This window comes from Urocampus carinirostris, chromosome 19 (assembly GCF_059441175.1).
Source record: "Urocampus carinirostris isolate Australia breed hairy pipefish chromosome 19, RoL_Ucar_1.0, whole genome shotgun sequence".
NCBI lineage: Eukaryota > Metazoa > Chordata > Actinopteri > Syngnathiformes > Syngnathidae > Urocampus > Urocampus carinirostris.
Genome location: NC_142367.1, coordinates 6,055,137 through 6,075,382, shown reverse-complemented (window position 1 = coordinate 6,075,382; position 20,246 = coordinate 6,055,137). Strand labels below are relative to the sequence as shown.

The 20,246-nt window shown below is 41.7% G+C and overlaps 1 protein-coding gene across 3 annotated transcripts; it reads left to right on the top strand.

The window, feature by feature from the left end:
- The first annotated feature begins 431 nt into the window (after positions 1 to 431).
- Positions 432 to 20,246, top strand: a1cf (apobec1 complementation factor). 3 transcript variants are annotated; one of them, XM_088323050.1, is made up of 13 exons: positions 432 to 575; positions 2,032 to 2,180; positions 2,246 to 2,380; positions 3,636 to 3,766; positions 5,349 to 5,587; positions 7,673 to 7,837; positions 7,901 to 7,998; positions 9,104 to 9,259; positions 12,740 to 12,881; positions 14,477 to 14,676; positions 16,072 to 16,208; positions 17,177 to 17,322; positions 19,914 to 20,246. In XM_088323050.1, exons 2-13 carry the CDS (start codon positions 2,079 to 2,081, stop codon positions 20,033 to 20,035), a joined length of 1,773 nt encoding a protein of 590 aa, XP_088179176.1. In that variant the 5' UTR covers positions 432 to 575; positions 2,032 to 2,078; the 3' UTR covers positions 20,036 to 20,246. The 3 variants fall into 3 exon arrangements, with proteins under 3 accessions (XP_088179176.1, XP_088179175.1, XP_088179177.1); XM_088323049.1 differs by having other exon boundaries at positions 14,453 to 14,676; XM_088323051.1 differs by having other exon boundaries at positions 14,453 to 14,676; positions 17,177 to 17,332.

Here is a 20,246-nt window from a genome sequence, read left to right as displayed (position 1 = left end):
CATCGAGTACCTTGACGTGGCGCCAGGGTTATCTCCCCTGGCTAAGAGCAGTCTGGCATCCTGCCAGTATGTCCGCCAGTGTCCCTCTTTGAATCAAACTACTTGCTCAGTATCCGCAATATCGATATTTGGATCGATCCGCCCAACCTCAGTGGCCACCCCAATAGTAGTTTGCATGTCTACTCCCACATTCAGCCCCTAACACATGAAGAGAAAAGCAGAAAACAGATCATCAATAATATTAAAAGGGAATAAAAATGATCTGCATCATCTTAAAAACTCATCATGTCTATGCAAAACTATCATTTCGTTTATGGACAATAACAACCATTTTTGTGTGTTTGTTTTGAGTGAGTGTGTGCATGTGTGTGTCTGTGAGCGTAAGAGCTACATAGATAACAGCAAGTTAAACATTAATGGTGCCTTGTAAAGCTAACACCGAGACAGTGAACCTTTGGAGTTTGATATGATGGGATCTCACACAAACACACTCATGCACTATCGCACACATCTACACATAGTGGTCAGAATGACACAGGCCTGAGTGGAGGGAGGTGATCTCTGAAATTGCTCAGGTGAGTTTTCATGATTTTTCCCGGACAAAGAAATAATAACAACCAAAAAAAAGCGACTAAATGCTTCATTTGCGTTGTGAAAGGAAAAATTCGGGTGTGCAGCGAACAAGCTAACGGCCATCACGACAGCCATCTCCGGGCTGCGACGCGATTCATCGAAACAAATCATTCGCTCACTTGTCACAGGAAGATAATCGACCTAAAAAAGTCCTTTCAAAATAAGATGAATGCATCATTTAGTAGTCAACATATGTATTTGTATAATTTCAACGCATTGGAACTATTTCAAGAGTCAACGTGCGACGCCCCTACGACTAACACGACTTATTGGCTAACCAGAAGTCATGTGACCACTTACCTTCCGTGACCTTTCACCAGTGGTGGGCACTTAGTTACGGTTACTAGTTCTTCATCTAAAAAGTATTTGTGTCACCCCCGGGATTCATAGTTTACAGATCCCTTAACCACCTGGGTTGTAGGGGCACCTCTTCTTGTGGTGTCTCTTGGGCAAATACAGCCTGGCGGCACCCATTCCTCGCCAGGCCCCTCAGAAGGTCCACCCAAAAGTAACGTGTTACTCAGACAACAATTAACTAGTAACAAACTACTGTATTTTTTCTTAAATGGAAGAAAACATGCATGTATTGATGATGAAGCCTTCATATTTCTCAACCTCTGCAATATTGAGAGCTTGCAAACAATCACTTAGCTGCGACGCTCTGTATCAATTTTGTCTCTGGTCTTTTAACCACAGATTTCCTTCTCCATTTCCGGGCAATATCTCCAGGCATGGTGTATTGCAAAATAATTTTACTCATAAAAAGACCAAAATTCAGCACTATTTTACCCCTAGATTACGTTTAGCCCATTGATTGTGGTGTTCCTGTAAAAGCCACGTCCCCTCCCAATGTACTGCCTTCCATTTGCTTCTGATGACAACCAGTTATGCTGATATAAACAGACCCCCTGATTTCAGTAGCAGATTTTGTAGTTGCAAAAATGGCTTGGATACAAGTTTTTGCGGAAGAGAAAATATCAGATTATCGGTAAGGAGAAATAACGCGCCATATACTCTGTGCTTGAGACGGCGCCACCGTAACTGTATTTTGTTGTATTTGTGCGTACATATAAACACGCTCTTAAAATCTAGTGATCAATGCCACATTGAGGGGTCATATGCTGATTTGAGACCTAAAAAGAACAGATAACATTGTGATCTGTGATCTGCTTGCAAACATTTTGGTAACAACAGTTGAATTAAAACATTTTATTGATACTGTAAAGCGTTAAAGTACGCTTTACCAAGAAAAGTTATTGCGTTTCAGGAACCGATACTCCCAACACTGACATTCACACACAAAAATATGCAGCTGTTGATCATGTAGCTAACCTTTATCTCCCCATTTCCCTCCCTTATCTCCTGGTCTTCGTCTTCTGGTGGTCTTGGCCCCTGCAGTGAGCTCTGCTAATTTCCTTGATTTATCAAGCTGTCAATCAAAGCCAATGGAAACCAATCAGAAGACTGGAGGGGAGGGACTAGCGGGAACACAGAAGGAGGCGGGACTAAGAGCCCTGGTGCAGAGGACGGGGTACCGCCTCCAGCAGGTAAAGTGGGTGGGTAGGTGGTTAGCCGTTGCGCTAAAATGCTAAAATACTAATTTTAATTTTAGGAAAACGGCCAGAGACGCTATGGAGGTCCACCACCTGGCTGGGACGGACCTCCTCCTGAAAGGGGAAGTGAAATTTTTGTAGGGAAACTACCAAGAGACCTATTTGAAGACGAGCTAGTACCACTCTGTGAGAAGGTAATAATAAAGACATTTATTGTGGGGCATACACTTTAGAAATTAAAGAGGCATACGCTTATTTGGGTCCCCTCTGGTAGGGGTGGTCAGATGATCCAAATATCAATATAATCGATACCAAGCACCTGAGGTTCTAAGGTTCAAAAGGTTGGCGACGTCTTCATTAGAATAACCCAATATAGAAACGTATTTTAACTCATTCAACACCAGATGTTTCTCTCAGATTACTATTTTGACTCAATTTCGAAGGCTTACAAACATTTTGTTCTATAGCTATAAAGGCATAGCACATATCAAAGGAAAGCTCGAACCCTTGAACCCAATGCTTCTAGTTTTTAACCATTGTGTAGTAAATAACAGTTAAACATTGAAAATAGTTGTTTGCAAGAAAACTCTTGAGAAAAAAGGCTTTTAGTGAAAGGATGCATTTCAAACAGAATTTTCACACTGGTGCTTTTACTTTGTATTTGTACCTCCAATATCTAAACAATCCTTTCCATAAACACAAGGGCACTTTGCTTGCAAAATAACATTTTATTGTAAGAACACTGAACTTATGCATGAACGAAGCATGAAATTTGCAATAACTTTTCAGCGCCGATGTTATCGGTGATGCGATCAAAGGATTTTAGTCACCATGGCGATCATGTGCTCCCGGGCATGCATAAAACTTCATCCCTCACCGCGCTGATGATCAAGAAAAAGACTCTGTTGAAGTGTCTGTCCGTGTTTATCCATATATTTGCTTTTCTCACCACAGTGATTCATAACACTGATTCAGGAGCCGCCTATACACTCTCAATCGCTGGATACGGGAAGCAAAACTAGGAAGTGCGGGCTTCCTCAATGTGTAGACAGAGATTTGATCATAGCGACTCCTGCCTTCTGATGTTGATCTATCATACTGAAATCATTCCCAGAGGCTTGACACTAACTGATGAGCTGCCCCAAACCCATTACAATAGTTTAAAATAAAACAAAAAATAACATATTTATTGAATGAGTTGAAAGCTAAACAGAACAAACCTGGTAATTGTAACAAACTGGTCCAATAAGTGAGTAAATTATTCTGAGACCTACTTTCATTTTTTCAAGGATTGTTATCGAGCCCCTCAACAGCTTGCTAAGGAGCTGATCATTTGAATCAGTTGAATTTGAATCAGAGTGCCCAACCCCGGTTTAGATCGAAGCTAAACACATTTTAGCATGGCAGAGGTCCGTCCAGCAAATAACCGGGGCTTTGTTCTTGCCTGAGTTTGGTCGGATCTTCGAGGTCCGGATGATGATGGACTTCAACGGCAATAACCGCGGCTATGCATTCGTCACCTTCTCCAATAAACAAGAAGCCCGTGCCGCCATCAAGCAGCTCAACAACTACGAGATAAGGTAAGTTGGCCGAAATTAGCCGAACAGTTCCGAAAAGAGCCCAAAAATCCCACCGGTCTTCTCTTGCGCATTTCCTATGACTTGTCACACTTAAGAGTAGTGATGTGTCGTTCGCGAACGAAACGATGGGGAGTCGGCTCCCCATCAATAAGGAGCCACTTGTCAGGAGGACCAGAACAGAGCAGGAGACCCTTAGAGCGTTCGTTACAAGTCTTTATTTGGGGAAGCGTACAGGGTTAGCGGGAGACGCGATGACCGTCGGACGTCAGCAGCAAAGCCGTGAAGACAACTTTGGAACACGTAGCCAATCGTAGCGTGGGACGGAAGCAGGTCGTGTTTACCGGGACTGGAGAGAAGATCGTAGCGTGGGACGGAAGCAGGTCGGATCGGAGGCAGGCAGGCAGAATCAGGTAAACAAGAAGGCACAGGTAATCGGGAGAGTCATACGGGGTACAGAAGTAATCCTCAGACGAAGAGGTCTCGGCGTAGCGTGCTTAAAAAGGGAACATAAACCAATCAGGAAGCGCATTCCAGCGCGCCAGATGATTACCCCAGGTGGCTCCACTTAGGTAATCATGACACCACTTCCCTTCGAGACACTTTCTCTTTAGTCTCTGCCTCTCTCTTTTGCGGCTTCTCTCTATTTCCCTCTTTCTCTCTCTCTCCCTTTGTATTTTTTCTCTGTATGCCTCTCCTCCTCTATTTTAATTTTTCTCTCTCTTTCTCTCCCTTCTCTCTCTCTCTCTCTCTCACTCTCTATTCTTGTTTCTTTTTCAGCATCACTCACTTTTTCTCTCTTTCTTTCTTTCTGTTTCTCTCTCACTCTTTCTTGCTCTTTCTTTCTTGCTTTCTCTCTTTCTTTCTTTCTTTCTTTCTTTCTTTCTTTCTTTCTGTTCCTTTCTTGGTTTTCCTCAACACTTTCTTTCTGTCTTTCTTTCTTTCTTTCTCGCTTTCTTTCTTTTTGTTTCTTTATTTGTTTTCCTCTACCCTTTCTTTTTCAAACTCCTTTTTCAAACCTTTGTTTTCTCTCTTCTGTCCCCTTTTCTCTGGCTCCACTTTTCTCTTTCTTTCTCTATATTTCTCTGTCTCTCTCCCTTTCTCTCTATTTGTCTCTTCTCCCCTCTTTTTCTTCCTTTTCTCTCTCTTGTACTATCGTTGTTTCTCTCTTACTGTCTTTCTCTTCATAACACTGTTTTATTCTCTCTTTCTTTGTTCATTTCTCTCTCTTTCTCTCTCTCTTACTATTGTTGTTTCCCTTTTTATTTCTATTTACCTCTGTTTTTCACTTTCTCTCTCTGTCTCTCTTTCACTCTCTGTCTCTTTCATTCGCTATTATAACATAGGAGCATATTTTTTGTTTGTATCCCTTAACCAGTAGTGTCGTAATGGCACCATTTCCTGTGGTGTGTCTTGGGCAAGTGCAGCTTGATGGCACCCATCCCTCTTCAGGCCAACACATTTTTTTCACCAATACATTTTCTAAATACATTCATTTGGTGCATAATGTTCCATTATTATATACCAAAACAATCTAAAGAACCGTTTGGGAGAGAACTAAGAGCTGGAATTCCCATGACTACAGGAGCGGTCGTCTGCTGGGCGTTTGCGCCAGTGTGGACAACTGCAGGCTGTTTGTGGGCGGCATCCCCAAAAGCAAAAAGCATGAGGAGATCCTGGCCGAGATGCGAAAGGTTACAGAAGGAGTTGTGGACGTCATCGTCTACCCAAGCGCGGCAGACAAAACCAAAAACCGGGGCTTCGCTTTTGTGGAGTACGACAGCCACCGGGCGGCCGCCATGGCGCGACGAAAGCTCTTGCCGGGTAACGTTTTTGACGCCGGGACTCTGACCTACAATTTTGGCACTTTTTTTGTGAACTTCAGGGATTGTGGTACTGTGAGCAAAAATAGCGTGAAGATGAAAAACAATTGAATGCCTTTTCCTATGTTATCTAGATCCATAGGTCTAGTGCAGGAATCTCCAACATGGTGGGTGCCCTTTAAGGACAGCTGAGGTGCCCAGGGACCTCTTCTAAAAAAGCTTGCCAGTGCTTGTTCATTGTGATGTTCTAGTACTACCAATAATTAACTTGTTAATAACATAGTAATAACAGAGTAACAACATGATAACTTTATTTTAGAAAAGTGTATCAAACTAGGTGCACTTTGTGTAATGAGTAACAAGAATTGTCTCTCGGTTTGGAAAAAAATTGGAGACCCCTGGTCTAATGATTACACAGTATATTTAGGCTTATAATTATTAATGTTACTATTATTATTACTAATGTTATTATTGAGCCAGGTTGCAAAGTTTTTGTTGACATTGACTGTTACCGCTGCAACCAACACTAACAAAAGCACAAAAAGACACATTTTTGTTGCAATCTGGCACTATTCTCCACATTATGGTTGCCCCCAGCGCTGTCTAAAATAATAGAGCTCACATTTGAGTTGTAAGTTTGTGCTCGTCTTTGTTATCACAGTCTTGAATGGTCACACCATCCAAATACACATGATCTGTGTTCCCTCTAAGCTGCGCGCCTGCGCAATTGCGCACAGCTCGCACATTCTCAGCGCACAAGAAAATCTAGCCAGCGCACAAAAATGAGGGCTCAAAATTACTAATTAAGAAGTGACTCAGGTCAAAGTTACAGTGCATGAAGGTAAAAATACACGGGTTCCCCTGACGTTGTGTCCTAAATGCGGTATTTTGAAGTCGAGTCAAAGGAGAATGAAGTTGAGTAAAGTTAGTAGAGTTTGTCGGGGAACCTGCTTCTTCGGCTCGGCTCACTAAAAGGAACCGGCTCTTTCGGGTCCTAAACGGCTCTTCGGGTTGTTTTTGCTTCTTTAATCCCAACATGACCAAATGTTATGTAAAATTATGCACAAAATGACTTAAAGGAAGGGGGGAATAGAACAAAAAAGAAAAAAATACCAAAATGAAAGAGTAGTGAAAAGCTGAGAAAAAAAGAAAAAAAGGAAGAGAAAAAAGAAGGAAAAATTTAGAAAAAAAGCCAGAAAAAAAGAAAAGAAAGAAATGTAGGAAAAAAGTAAATAGAGAACAAAAAGAAAAAAGTAACAGCTCGGAAAAAATAAAATGAGATTTTTTTCTAAAGGCATTTTAAAAAAAGTAGAAAAAAAACACAGAAAAAAGAAGACAAAGTTTATGTTGCATTCAAATAATTTCCAATTATATCAAGTGAATCTTGTTGCCAACATTGTACTTCCACTAAAAATGTGATTAAGTACAGTTCTGTATCTTACAACTGACTAAATAAGCCCCCAAAAATGTTACTATTATGCGACAAAATATATCAGGAAATAAAAATCAATGGATATCTTGTGAAAGAATTGTAAGAACAAACGACGTTTGTAGGCCGTACAACCTTTGCAATAGTACATGAGTCAATTCATTCAAAAGAGAAAAATAATTTTGCATTGCCGGAAACCCAGCAAAATGTAACTTGATGTCAAGTTTTGGACATGTTTGATAATTAATTATCTTGCCACACTTGGGATTATGGTTGCTCACTGTTGTTTCAAGCGCTGCTCACCGACTTTGTGTGAACGCTCAGACCCGTGGAAAATTAGAGGGAACACTGCACATGATGTCAAAAACTTGGAGCAGATCTGAAAAACAATGCAGCTGAAAACGGCGTCAGTGTCAGGACCAAAACAGAGACAGGACCCACTTGCGTTGCGTTTCTCACAAGTTTTATTGGAAGAAAGAGAAAGGGTTGCGCCCACGGTGTGCACCTACTCTAGTTATGTCTATTTAAGTATGTAAGTAAGTATAAGCGCAAAACCTGGTGGGGCTCTTAGTTGATTTTGGTTTTTGAATTGGATTTTTGATCATCTGCACTCGGTAGTTCGGAACTGACGGTAATAAATGTGCACATTGTCCTTAGGCCGCATCCAGCTTTGGGGTCACGCCATTGCGGTGGACTGGGCGGAGCCTGAAGTGGAGGTGGACGAGGACACCATGGCCTCCGTCAAGATTCTCTACGTCAGGAATCTTATGCTGCACACCAGCGAAGAGGACATCCACAAGGAGTTCAATGCCATCAAAGCAGGTGGCGGCTGAAGCGGTCAGTTTGTCTCTGTCAGTTTTCGCCTGACTGGTGTTCGTGCCGCAGATGCGGTGGAGCGTGTCAAGAAGATTCGAGACTATGCCTTCGTTCACTTTACACACCGCGAGGACGCCATCAACGCTATGAATGCCCTCAACGGGAAGGTATAGCAGATGTGACACACAATGGTGACTGTGCTGCAATCTGGCAATATTCTCCACAGTATGGTTGCCCTATTTTTTTTGTTCTATTGTTGCTTTTGTTCTTAGCTTATTGCTTCTATTTTTCTTGCTTTGTTCTTCTTTTCTCTCGCATTTTCTTTTCTCTTTTTCTGTTTTATTTTTTTCCTAGCTTTTTATTTATTTTTCTGACTTTTTTCTTCTTTTCATCCCTTTAATTGTCATTTCTGAGCTGATTTCTTCATAATTCTTTTTTTTTTCTTAAAGTCCTTTTTTCTCTTTTTTACATTTTTACTTATTTTATTTTATTTCTTTTTAGTTTGTTTCTTTTTACCCTAGCTTCTCACAACTTTTTTCTCGCTTTTTTCTTCTTCTTTTAATAATTTATCCTTTATTTTTTCCTTAATTCTTTTGTTTCTTTTCTTCTAGCATCTTACTATTTTTCCTTAACTTTTTATTTTTTACTTTCACATCGTTTTTCTTGCTCCCCCCTCTTTTTTCTTTCGTTTTTCTTTTATTTTTGTCTTCTTTTTGTCTTTTTTCACTGACTTTCTATTTCTTTTTTACGTTTTTCTTTTGTTTCTTCTTTACCTACCTTTGTACTTATGTCCTCTGTTTATCTCTCTTCTTATTTCATTTATTCTCTTTTGTTTCTTTTTCCAAGCTTTTTACTTTTTTCTTCTGTTTATCTCTCTTCTTATTTCGTTTATTTTGTTTATTTGTTTTTTTCCTAGCTTTATACATATTTTTTTTGCTTTCCCCCTTCTTTTTTCTTCTTTTGTTTCTTTTCCCTAGCCTTTTACTTCCTTTTTTTGCTTTTCTTTTTCTTCTCTTTTTTATTGCGCTTTATTTTTTCCCCTTTTTATCTTTTTTGTTTATTTTCCCCCCCTTTTTAAGTTATACCGTACATGTAATGTTACATAACAGTTGGTAAAAGCAACATAAACAATCTGAAGAGCCAATTGGGAGTCATAAGAGCCAGCTCTTTCCAGCGAGTCAGTTGTTGAAAAAGAGATCGAATTCCCATCACTACAAGGCATAACATATAACCACACGCGATACACTGACTGCCACGTGTGTACTGGTGCAGGTGTTGGACGGGTCTCCGATGGAGGTGACCCTGGCTAAGCCAGTGGACAAGGACAGTTATGTTCGTTACACGAGAGGGACGGGAGGACGAGGAGGACGCGGAGGTCGAGGGACTTCGCTCCTGCAGGACGACTATGCAGCGCTTACCTTAGGACAGGTGTGGGCCCCTTTTTAAAAAGTTTAACTTTGGGATATGTTAGGTTCAGTAGACACTCAAAATAAGGAGAAGACCCCAATGGATTTTGTACTTGCAAGGAGAAACAGGGAGAGGGGCCTTAAGATGAAAGAACTCCATTCCTCCTTTCTGCCCTGCTCTTCTTTTTATTTAAATCTTTAAGTTTACAAAAAAATAGCAACAACGACAACGACATGATTGATGGCAAAATAACAAACATCATTGCCCAGTAATGGTCAAGATACATTGCATTGGCCCCTCAAGAATTTTATGTCATATTTTCACATTTCAGGCTTCGAAATTAAGGCTATAATACTGAAAGTATCGAAGAATCAGCAACATGTGAGACACAATTGTGAAGCAGAACTAAATTTATTCATCATTTGATATTATATTGAAAAATAACTACGCGTTGCAAAAAATGTTGGCCCCTTGTTCTCTCTCGCCTCAGCCAACTGACTCCAGAAGTTAACAGATAACTAATTTTGCTACATTTACACACCTTCCGGAGCACTGTGCGAGCAATAATATAAAAAAAGAGAGAACATAAAACAACAGCAAACCTACCAAGACCTGGATGTCTTTATAAGATTTTGGCCTAAACAATGAGAAAACGAACCAGAGAAGCGACCAAAAGGCCCTTTAACACACTGGATGACCCACAGGCATACACAGCTGAGGTGGAACAATCTGTGCATACATCTGCCTTTTATGGAAGAGTGGAAAGAAGAAAGCCTTTTCTTAGGGCCTGGACACACAGCCGTTTGCGTCTGTATCGCGGGTAAAATTTTGCGTTTTTTTTTTGCCCGTGGTTGCCCGCGATGGAAAATGCGCAAAATTGGCCAACCCGCTGTTCATCGGTGGTATGCCCACAAAACAGACGCCGGCGACTGTTCCGCTTCCTCATCGCCTCATTTCTGCGTCATTTTCTCGTGTGGACCACGGGTATAAAAGCTGCCGAGCCGGCGTTATGCCGAGAAATGCATCCTTGCCGAGATTTGCATCCCCTCGCTACTACAACCACTTTTACCTCGTTTTATCTCACTTTTATATCACTTTTAGGGAATTTAATGGCGAACATATAACCACAACCACTTCGTCTTGCATTTGTTGGGAATGTAATACAACCTAAACCATTCCGTCTTTGTATTTGTTGTGAATGTAATCGAACGGTAATGCACGCCGTATACAAATCACTTTTGAGCAGGTAACATGTTTATTTTGCCTTTTTCTATTCAAATCGCTCGTTTCGAAACTGTTATGCACTCTACCATAAAGCTTATTTCTGCATAATAAGCTTTACGGTAGAGTGCATAACAGTTCTCAAAAGTGATTTATATACGGTGTGCATTACCGTTCAATTACGTTCACAACAAAGACGGAATGGTTTATGTTGTATTACATTCCCAACAAATGCAAGACGAAGTGGTTTTGGTTATATGTTCTCCATTACATTCCCTAAAAGTGAGATAAAACGAGGTAAAAGTGGTTGTAGTAGCGAGGGGATGCAAATCTCTGCAGGGATGCATTTCTCGGCATAACACCGGGCTGTAGAAATCATAACCGCTCAAGACACAGTCCCGTGAAGATCAAGATTTCAAGCTATGGCACCGAAGAAGCCAATATGTTATTATTGTAATAGTTTTTCATATTTATTTTATTATCTTGTTATGAAATGAAAAGAAATGTCAAGAAATAAAAATGGATTAAGACGAGGTCACTACGGTGACGGGGATCCATGTCCACCCCTTGACGTCTCGAGCACAACTGACGTGTGCTCGGCAAATCGCGCTGTATATACGCGGAGAAAGGCGTTTGACCGTCACACGCGTAACACGCTAATTTCACGTAATAACACCGCGATACAGGCGCAGAACATGCTATGACCGTGCTCCACCCACGATTACCCGCTGAAATTTCGCGTCCTACCCATGTGTAACCACGCCCTGGCCGCGGCCAGAGCACGTCGTTCCGCGTCATTTCCGCGTCATTACCTTGTGCCGCCCGCGGTTAACACGTGGTCTAAAGTTTTGAGCAGCGCAAAACTTTTTCGTGCGGCCAGCCGCGTGTGAATTTCCGACCGCGTGTAAAGCACTGCTGTATCACGTCTATATGGCGATCTCAAAGCGTCCAACCTCGTCTGCTTCACAGGCAGAAATTTCTGGCCGTGATTCAGACGTAAACGGCTGTGTGACCGGGCCCTTAACAATATCAAAAAAGGTCTGTTTGGCATTTGCAAGAAGCCACGTGGGTGACCCAAAAAAACATTTGGAACAAGGTGCTCTGGTCGTATGAGACCAAAATTAACTCTTTGGGCTGAATTCAAAGCGTTATGTTTGGTGTAAGAGTGACACTGAACATCACCCTGAAAACACCATCCCCACTGTCAAACGTGGTGGTTGCAGCATAATCCTCTGGGGTTGCTGTTCTTCAGCATGGGACTGGGTAAAACTTTAGAGTTGATGGGAAGATGGCTGGAGCCAAATACAGGGCGATTCTAGCAGAAAATCTTTTGGAGTCTGCAAGAAACCTGAGAATGGGGCGCAGGATGTCCTTCCAACAGGACAACAACCCTAAACATATCGCAAAATCTACAATGGAATGGTTTTAAACTAACAATATAAAGGTGTTAGAATGGCCGAGCCAAAGTCCAGACCTCAATTCTAGAGATCTGAAAAGTGCACAAACAATAACCATCAAACCTTAGGGAACCTGAGCTGTTTTGTGAATGGGAAAATATTTCTGTTTCAACATGTGCAAAACCTATTGCAGCTTAAGGAGGTTGTACAAATTATTAACTAAAAGGGAGGTAATATTGTTGCAACACCTACTTTTCAATTTTGAATTGATTGGCACCGTATAAAAGGTTAAAAGTGTTTATCTCTAAGTTTGAATATGGCAATCAGTAAAAACGTCGCAAACTGATGTTGAAACTGGCAGACTGCAAAGGGGAAAAAAAACGCATACAGTAATTTAAAGGATTTATTTAATGGATTAAAAGTCTTTCCATTATGTTTTTTATCATGTGGGCGCCGGGTTAAAATTAGTATGACACCCTTGGATTAAAGCATCTGGGTTTCGCAATGCTCAGCATGTGTGCGGATTACCTCATGTGCGGCCCCTTGTCAAGGTTTATTTATTTTTTCTCATGTTGAGGTTTTTGAGTTTTTCTTTGCCTTCATGTAGGTTTTGGATCAGGGGATGTTGTAATACTAGTCTGTAGTCTGTGCAGACCTTTGAGACTTCTTGTGATTAAGGGCTATACAAATAAACATGACTTGACCTCACCTAGACCAACTTTAGCTGTCTGTAGTGTGAAACAGTGGGTGTCAACTTGCATTTGCAGGGCAGTACCACCATCTACAGTCAAGTAGAGTAATTGACTCTCGATCCTCTCGAATGAAAACCTATTTATAAGGAGTAGAAATTGCAGTATTTTAGCATTAAAATTTCTCCCCGCAGGTGTACGACCCCACGGTGGCTTATCTCGGGGCCCCAGTGTTCTATGCCCCACACACATACGCCGCTCCGGCCCACTTCAGGATCTCGCCTGTCAAAGGACCCGTGGCAGGTCGCGGCCTGATCAGGACACCTTCTGTTCGAGGTCAGACGTCACTTCTCTTAAGAGCTTTTCAATCAAATGACGACTACTCGACGTTGGGACAACTTGCTAGGCTAACAAGTGCTATTTGATAATCCACATATCTTCTCATAATAATACTTAATTTGCTATTTACCAGTAGCTGGCCATGTTTCACACCTAGGCCTTCAGTAGGCTGAATGAATCCAATCCTCAATAACTGTTTTATGGCTGTGAAACATTTACTGCAGCTACAGCTGCAATACATATAGAGAAAACATCAATAACCTCATAAGATTGCAACATTATTCAGGAATATAGCCAAATCTTACTCACGAAAATCATTTTCATTTGTGCACAAAATCCGTCCTCCTTCCTCTCCTCGGGAAGATTTCAATTACCGGTCTAAAAATCCGCAAGCTAAGCCTGTCCTGTCATACCTCTGGCATAAGTTTTTATTCGATATAAAAATGGGGTAAAAATGTCCCCTTGACCGAAGAATTGGACATGAGAATTTTTACTTCACATTCCCGTTGTGAAACTTTAGTTACCGCCCCCAAGCCTGTAATAGTTTATGAAACGGGTGACGTTTCCCATTCTAGCAAGCGCTCAGACGCTAACTCGGAATCTGATTGGCTAAATCAGGTATGTTCAAAGTACGGCCTGGGGGCTAGTTACTCCCGTAATCAAATTTTTACCTGCCTGAGCTCTCTGTCATGAAATTAATAATACTTGGCCCACCAGTAATGTTGACCGCAGTATAAAATAAATTTGGATAAAAACCCAAAACAAATTAACCAGATGATGGCAGTAGCCCTTTGGTGAATTTTCACTTTGCTTTCTGTGAGAAATTTAGCCCACCCCATTTCCGACAGTAAGTAAAAAAAGAAAAGTTGATTGTGAGGGCCGCACTTACAGGTCAGTTGAGAGTTATTTTTCACCGAAATTCCCAAAAACTGCTTACGCCTAATTTGCCAAGAGACTGTGGCTGTTTTCAAAGAATATACTGTAATGTCAAGAGGCACTGCCACAAAAAGCTAACTGGAAACGAAAGCTGTGAAAAAGCGAAGCAACTGGAAGCTGTTTAAACAACACAGCAGCACTTTTTCAGGAGACGCCGTGAGTCCAAATGAAACACTACAAAGGCGAGCTACGAGGTCGCAACGCTGATTCCAAACAAAATGCCAGGCTGAATAGTCGTCTCTCACACATTTTCAACTTACCAAATCTGGGCCGCTTTCTGAAAGGTTTGGATCCCCTGGGCTAGATCAACAGCTTTTTTGAACACGGATGTTGCGTCGCCAGGGTGTTCTTTGCCCAAAACACACCACAGGAAGTATTGCCCCGACGACCAGGGCGGTTGATGGATATGTGAACCGTGAACACCATGGAACAACATCTAGCGGTTAATAATACACACTGTCCCTTTAATGCCATACACAGAAAGGCAAGTGTTGCAACGTCCAGTAGGAGTTTACAATCAACAGGAATGCTGGGGAAGACTGTCTGTACGTCTGTCTGTCTGTCTCCCTTTCTATTTGTTTGTGTGTGTGATTACGGCTGATTGGAACTGTCATGGTTGGTTTCTCCTGTAGAAGTTTACATGAGTGTGCCTGTAGGGGCTGCGGGGGTGCGGGGGTTGGGCGGGCGCGGCTACCTTACGTACGCGGCGGGGGGCGGCTTGGGCATTTGCCGCCCCGGTGCAGCCCCCAAGAGGCCCAACGACAAGCTCTACGACCTTCTGCCCGGCATGGAGTTGACGCCCATGACACCGGCCACCGTCAGCCTCAAGGGTGCAGCCATCAAGCCGGCGCCACAGGTAGCACACAAGCACTGTTTTACTGCCAGTGTTGGGCGAGTTACTGAAAAATAGTCATTACAGTTACTAGTTATTTCATTTAAAACAGTAATTGAGTTACCCACCAGATTACTGGCACCAAAAAACGTAGCACAGTACTCGGAAAGCCACAAGTTACAAATTACCGTATGCACTTGCAAAGAACCCGACCGCTTAAAACTACATTAAAATTGCAAATGAATCAAAAAAAGAAGAAGAAAAACAACCTGTGGAAGCGACTTCTAAATTTTTGGATTGTGCAAGCTTGAGAGCTTACAAACAAACACTTAGCAGAGTCACTCCATATCCGTTTTGTCTCTGGTCTTCAAACAGCTCAAAGATCTCCTTCTCCGTTTCTGGGTCCTGTCTGAAACGTTGTGTTTTGTTTTCTCATGGCATGGTGTAGCTCAAAAATAATCTTATTGATCAAAAGACTAAAATTCAGCATAGTTTTACTCTAAATTCTGTCATGTTTCTTTTTCTACTGGTATGAGCCATGCCACTTTCCCACAAGCTGCATACCATTTGCTACTGGTGACACACCACCAAATATGTGCATGCAAGCTAACCCCCTGATTTGAATATTTTATTTTGTAGTTTTGAATTCAGCCTGGATGTGAGTATACACGGTAGGGAGAATATCTCCATGATGAGAAATTAAGTGGCCTCATACTTTGTGCTTGAGAAAGCATAGCTGTATTCCGGTGTCAAAAACCTAAACCTAGCTCCAGCTAAAACCCCAACCCTAACTCAAACCGAAACCCAAACTAAGACAAAACACTAACCCTAACTCGAACCAAATACTTAACCCTAACTCCAATTAAAACATTGACCCTTGTTCCAACCAAAAACCTAACCCTCACTAGAACCAAAACCATAATTGTAGCTTCAACCCTAGCCCCATGCCTCTGAATTCATGCTGCATACTGCAAGCTAAACTCCTGATTAAAAAAATCAAATACATACGGTAGGGAAAATATCTCAATGATGAGAAATTCAGTGCTCTCATACTCTGTGCTGCCTTCATTTGTTTTTGTATGTAAATATAAAAACACTTACCTTTTCATGAATGTGTTGGTGGATCTAGGGTCATATGTGTCAATGTAAAAGGTGCAGGAGTGTTTGCAGTAGAGGGCATTGTAATTCATGATTTATATTTAGAAAGTAACGGAATAACGTGGTAATGCACCATGTAGTAACGACAGTAGAATTACTTAATATTTCTCACAACGCATTATAGTACTTGTTACCCTGAAAAGTAATTGCGTTCCAAGAACATGTTCCTTTGTAATGAGTAAGCCCCAACACTGGTCCCAACACCTTTTACTAGACACACATTCTTGCAAAACTACACTCTCACTCCCATTGTGCATGAAGGTTCTGGAAGAATTATGTGAAAAGAACAGCTGGGGGGCACCGGTATACCAGCTGCACTCGGCCATTGGACCGGACCAGCGTCAGCTCTTCCTTTACAAAGTCACGATTCCAGCCCTGGCCACCCAAAATCCTAACGTGTAGGTGCCGTTTTACATCCATCTGTGTAAATGTGTATTTGTTTATACGCAGTGCCCAAGCCCTGTTCCCTAAAGTCTGAATCCAAAACCCCGTATTTGTAAAGCAAGGATATTACCAGTGGAGCTACCAGATATTATTTTAAAGAAATTTACTTTAGGGCTGAAAGCCTAATCCCTCAATCCTAGCTCCAACCATAAGCCTAGCTACAACCAAAATAACCATAGATCCAACCCCAGTTTGACTGGGAGTAGAACCCACAATCCTGTCATCTTAAATGAGTCATCTTACTAGTTGAGCTACCTGTAAATACATTTAATACAACCACTTCAGGGATGTAACCCTAATCCACTAACCCGAGCTCCAACTAAAACCCTAAACTTATGTCCAAGCCTAGCCCCAAAAATGTAAGTTTATACAGGCTCGATTCCACAACTCTTTATATGCAAAACATCTTACCAGGTCACTACAGGTAATTACATATTAGACATCTAGTTTAGGGCTGAAAGTCTAATCTTCTAACCCTAACCCCAATAAAAACCCTAACCCTAGCTCCAACTAAAACCATAACCCTAACGAGGACCACAACCCTAAACTGGGATCAAACAAACAGCCCTGTTTTTGTAAAGCAAACCACTTACCAGTCGAGCTACTGGTGGTTACATAAATGTATAAACCCCTAACTCTAGATCCAACCAAAACCCTAATCCTAGTTCCAACCACAATAAGTTTGATTCTGGAAGATTGAGGGTTTTATGTGACAACGAGAGTAATGCAGAAGCGCAGAATGCAGAGGTGCGACTTGTAGTAACGATAGTTCTGGTTGTTACAAAATCTTATCAATAACGTGTGACAATACTCTTACAGAGAATAGTAATTACGTTCCAGAAAAACTTTTTTCATAATGTGTTAGTCCCAAGAAAATAAATACTCTCAAAAATTAAAAAGAGGTTGTGTTTCCTGCCTGCAGTCTACCGTTCACCCCAAATAAGTTGAGCACCGGCCTTGAAGAAGCCAAGGCGCATGCGGCCGAGCACACGCTGCAGACACTTGGGCTGCCTGCAGAGGGCACTAGCCTCGCCCCTGACGCTGCTCTGGCTGCCGTGGCTTTCCCAGGTATGTGAAGGTCGGTAGTCCGCGCCAAGTGCACGCACCCGGTGCTATGGGGTGTTGTGTCGGTCAGAATTCAGTATTGGCTAAAACACTTGCACCTCAAATGGTCATATTCATTAGTGTGAAAGGAAACACATGTGAAACTTTACACATTCTGGTCAAAAGATTTCAAAGACACTGGTCAAAAGTTTTATTTCTTAAACACAGGTCAAATATGCTCATTTATAGTACTGAAATCGTCTCATAAACCTCTGTCAAAACCTTACACCCGTACTGGTCCAAAGATTTCGAAGACACTGGTCAAAAGTTTGATTTCCTAAACACAGGTCAAATATGGTGCCCTGCGATTGGCTGGCAACCAGTTCAGGGTGTCCCCTGCCCACTGCCCGATGATTGCTGGGATGGGCTCCAGCACCCCTGCGACCCTACTGAGGATAAGCTGTGCAGCTAATGAGATGAGGTCAAATATGATCAATTATATTACTGAAATTGTCTCATAAACCTATGTCTGAATCGTACACACGTACTGTTCAAAAGCTTTCAAACACACCGGTCAAACGTTCATTTTCATAAACACAGGTCAAACATGCTCACTTACAGTGCAGAAATGGTCTCATGAATATATGTCAAAACCTTACACATGTACTGGTCAAAAGCTTTCGAACACACTGGTCAAACATTTGAGCTGAAAAAACTCATTCACGTGAGACAAGTTTGTTCATAGTTCTGAGATGCATGCATAAATGATAGTGGAACATATTCATCACATTTCAAATGCTTTCACACATCATGGTAAAATATTTTTGTTCATATAGAAAAGTAAATTTTTTGACCTGCGTGCTTGCAATCATTTCACATGTGTTGATGAAGATATTTCACCATCATCTATGAATGCATCTCAGTACAGTAAACAAATGTATCTCACTTAAGTGAATGAGCACAGTTCTGAGGTCGTGGGATCAAACCTACTGGCCTAAATAATAATCATGAATGAATTATGTGATGTTAATCATGTTTTGTCCATCAATACTTATTAAATAATTCCACATTGTCTGCCATCTTCATTTAATTGATTCCCCTCGGTTCCAATGTTTCTGGATGTGTGCTTTCATATTTAAGGATTACACCCTTTAACCAATCACATTTCAGCCATTGGTTGTTGCTCAGCACAGAAATCTACCCAAATGCCTTGACAAAAAATCCCCAAGGCCGATCCATCAATTATCTGCAACGCAGGGTTGCTGGAGCCCATCTTAGCTGTCCTCGGGCAGTGGGCAGGGGACACACTGAACCGGCACACAGAGACAGACAACTCGCTCGCCCATTTACACCAAGGGACAATTAACCTGAAATGCATTTTTGGGGAATGTGGGAGGAAAGCCACGCGGGCACGGGGAGAACATTCAAACTCCACAAAAGACGGTTTGATCCCATGACCTTAAAACTGTGCTTCAGACGAGCTAACCACTCAGCCACCGTGATGCTTTATCCCCAAGGCCATGTATCGTAAAATCAGTCTTCGAGAAAGCTGATGTTTCAGCACATCAGATTCCGTGTTGGCATCTGAGTGCCTGCTTGCAGGCCTTCGGAAATGTAACTGGTTTCACAAACTATGATTGGCTATCATTACGTTGGGGTGTGGCCAAGCATCTTTTTCGCAGACATTTTTTTTATTATCCACCAGTCATTGTTCTTCTTTGTCTCTGTTTATGCAGTCTTCAACTTAGATTTTGCGTCACCCAATCCCCCTGTCCCCTTCTCGCGCAGTCTGCAGACCGCACTTGGCGGCGGTGTCCAGCTCATTCGGACCCAGAGAATTGAGCTCGCAGTGGGGACTGGAGTCGGCACAAATCCCTTCTCCCCAAGTCCTCACAAATAAAATAGTTTTTTTCCCTTCCAAGAGTTGGCTCATAGAGCTGGTTCGTTCGCAAAAGACACGTCACTACTTTAGACGGTAGCTGAAGGCCTAGGTAAAAAATGCGCTGGTGTAAGTTTTTCGCATGTGTTTATAAGACCATTTTAGTAGTGTAAGTGAGCATGTTTGACCTGTGTTTGTGAAAAAAAAACAACCAGTGTGTTTGAAAGCTTTTGACCAGTTTTTGTGTATGGTTTTGACATGTATTTATAAGACCATTTCAGTACTGTAAGTGAGCGTGTTTGACCTATGTTTATGAAAACAAACGTTTGACCAGTGTGTTTAAAAGCTTATAACCAGTACATATGTATGGTTTTGACATATCTTCATGAGACCATTTCATTACTGTAATTGACCATGTTTTACCTGTGTTTGTGAAAACAATGGTTTGATCAGTGTGTCTGAAAGCGTTTGACCAGTATGTGTGTATAGTCTTGACATGTTTTTATTAGACCATTATAGTAAAGTACTGTAAGTGAGCATGTTTGACCAGTGTTTGTGAACACAAACTTTTGATTAGTGTGTATAAAAGCTTTTGAACAGTATGTTTTTCATTTCACTCTTATGTGTGAGAGCATTTTAAGTGCAAGCGTTTTAGCCAATCCTGAATTCTGGCCTGGACAGAACGCCATAGGCTAAAATAGGTACTTGGAGTGACTGTATTCTCTGATTTGTTCAGGTTATACTCTGGCTGCCCCGGCACCAGGAGCCGTGGCCTCGCCCCTGAAGCAGGACAACGTCACCGGGGTGACGGCTTATGCCGCTTATGAGGCCTATCCCGGATTATATGGCCTTTTGTAACTGGCGCAAGGCACTTTTATCGCGGAGGCACGATACCATGAAGTGCTTTAGTTTCTTTCTTCTTCTATCCTTCTACTTGGGAAGTCCTTTACATCTTTTATTGTCACAATTTACATTTCCAGGCCGTGTTTACAACTTTTAGCTTCGGTAATCTTGTGAAGGAGCCGTATTTTTCAGCATGACAGTATTAAAGCTTTATTTTGATAACACA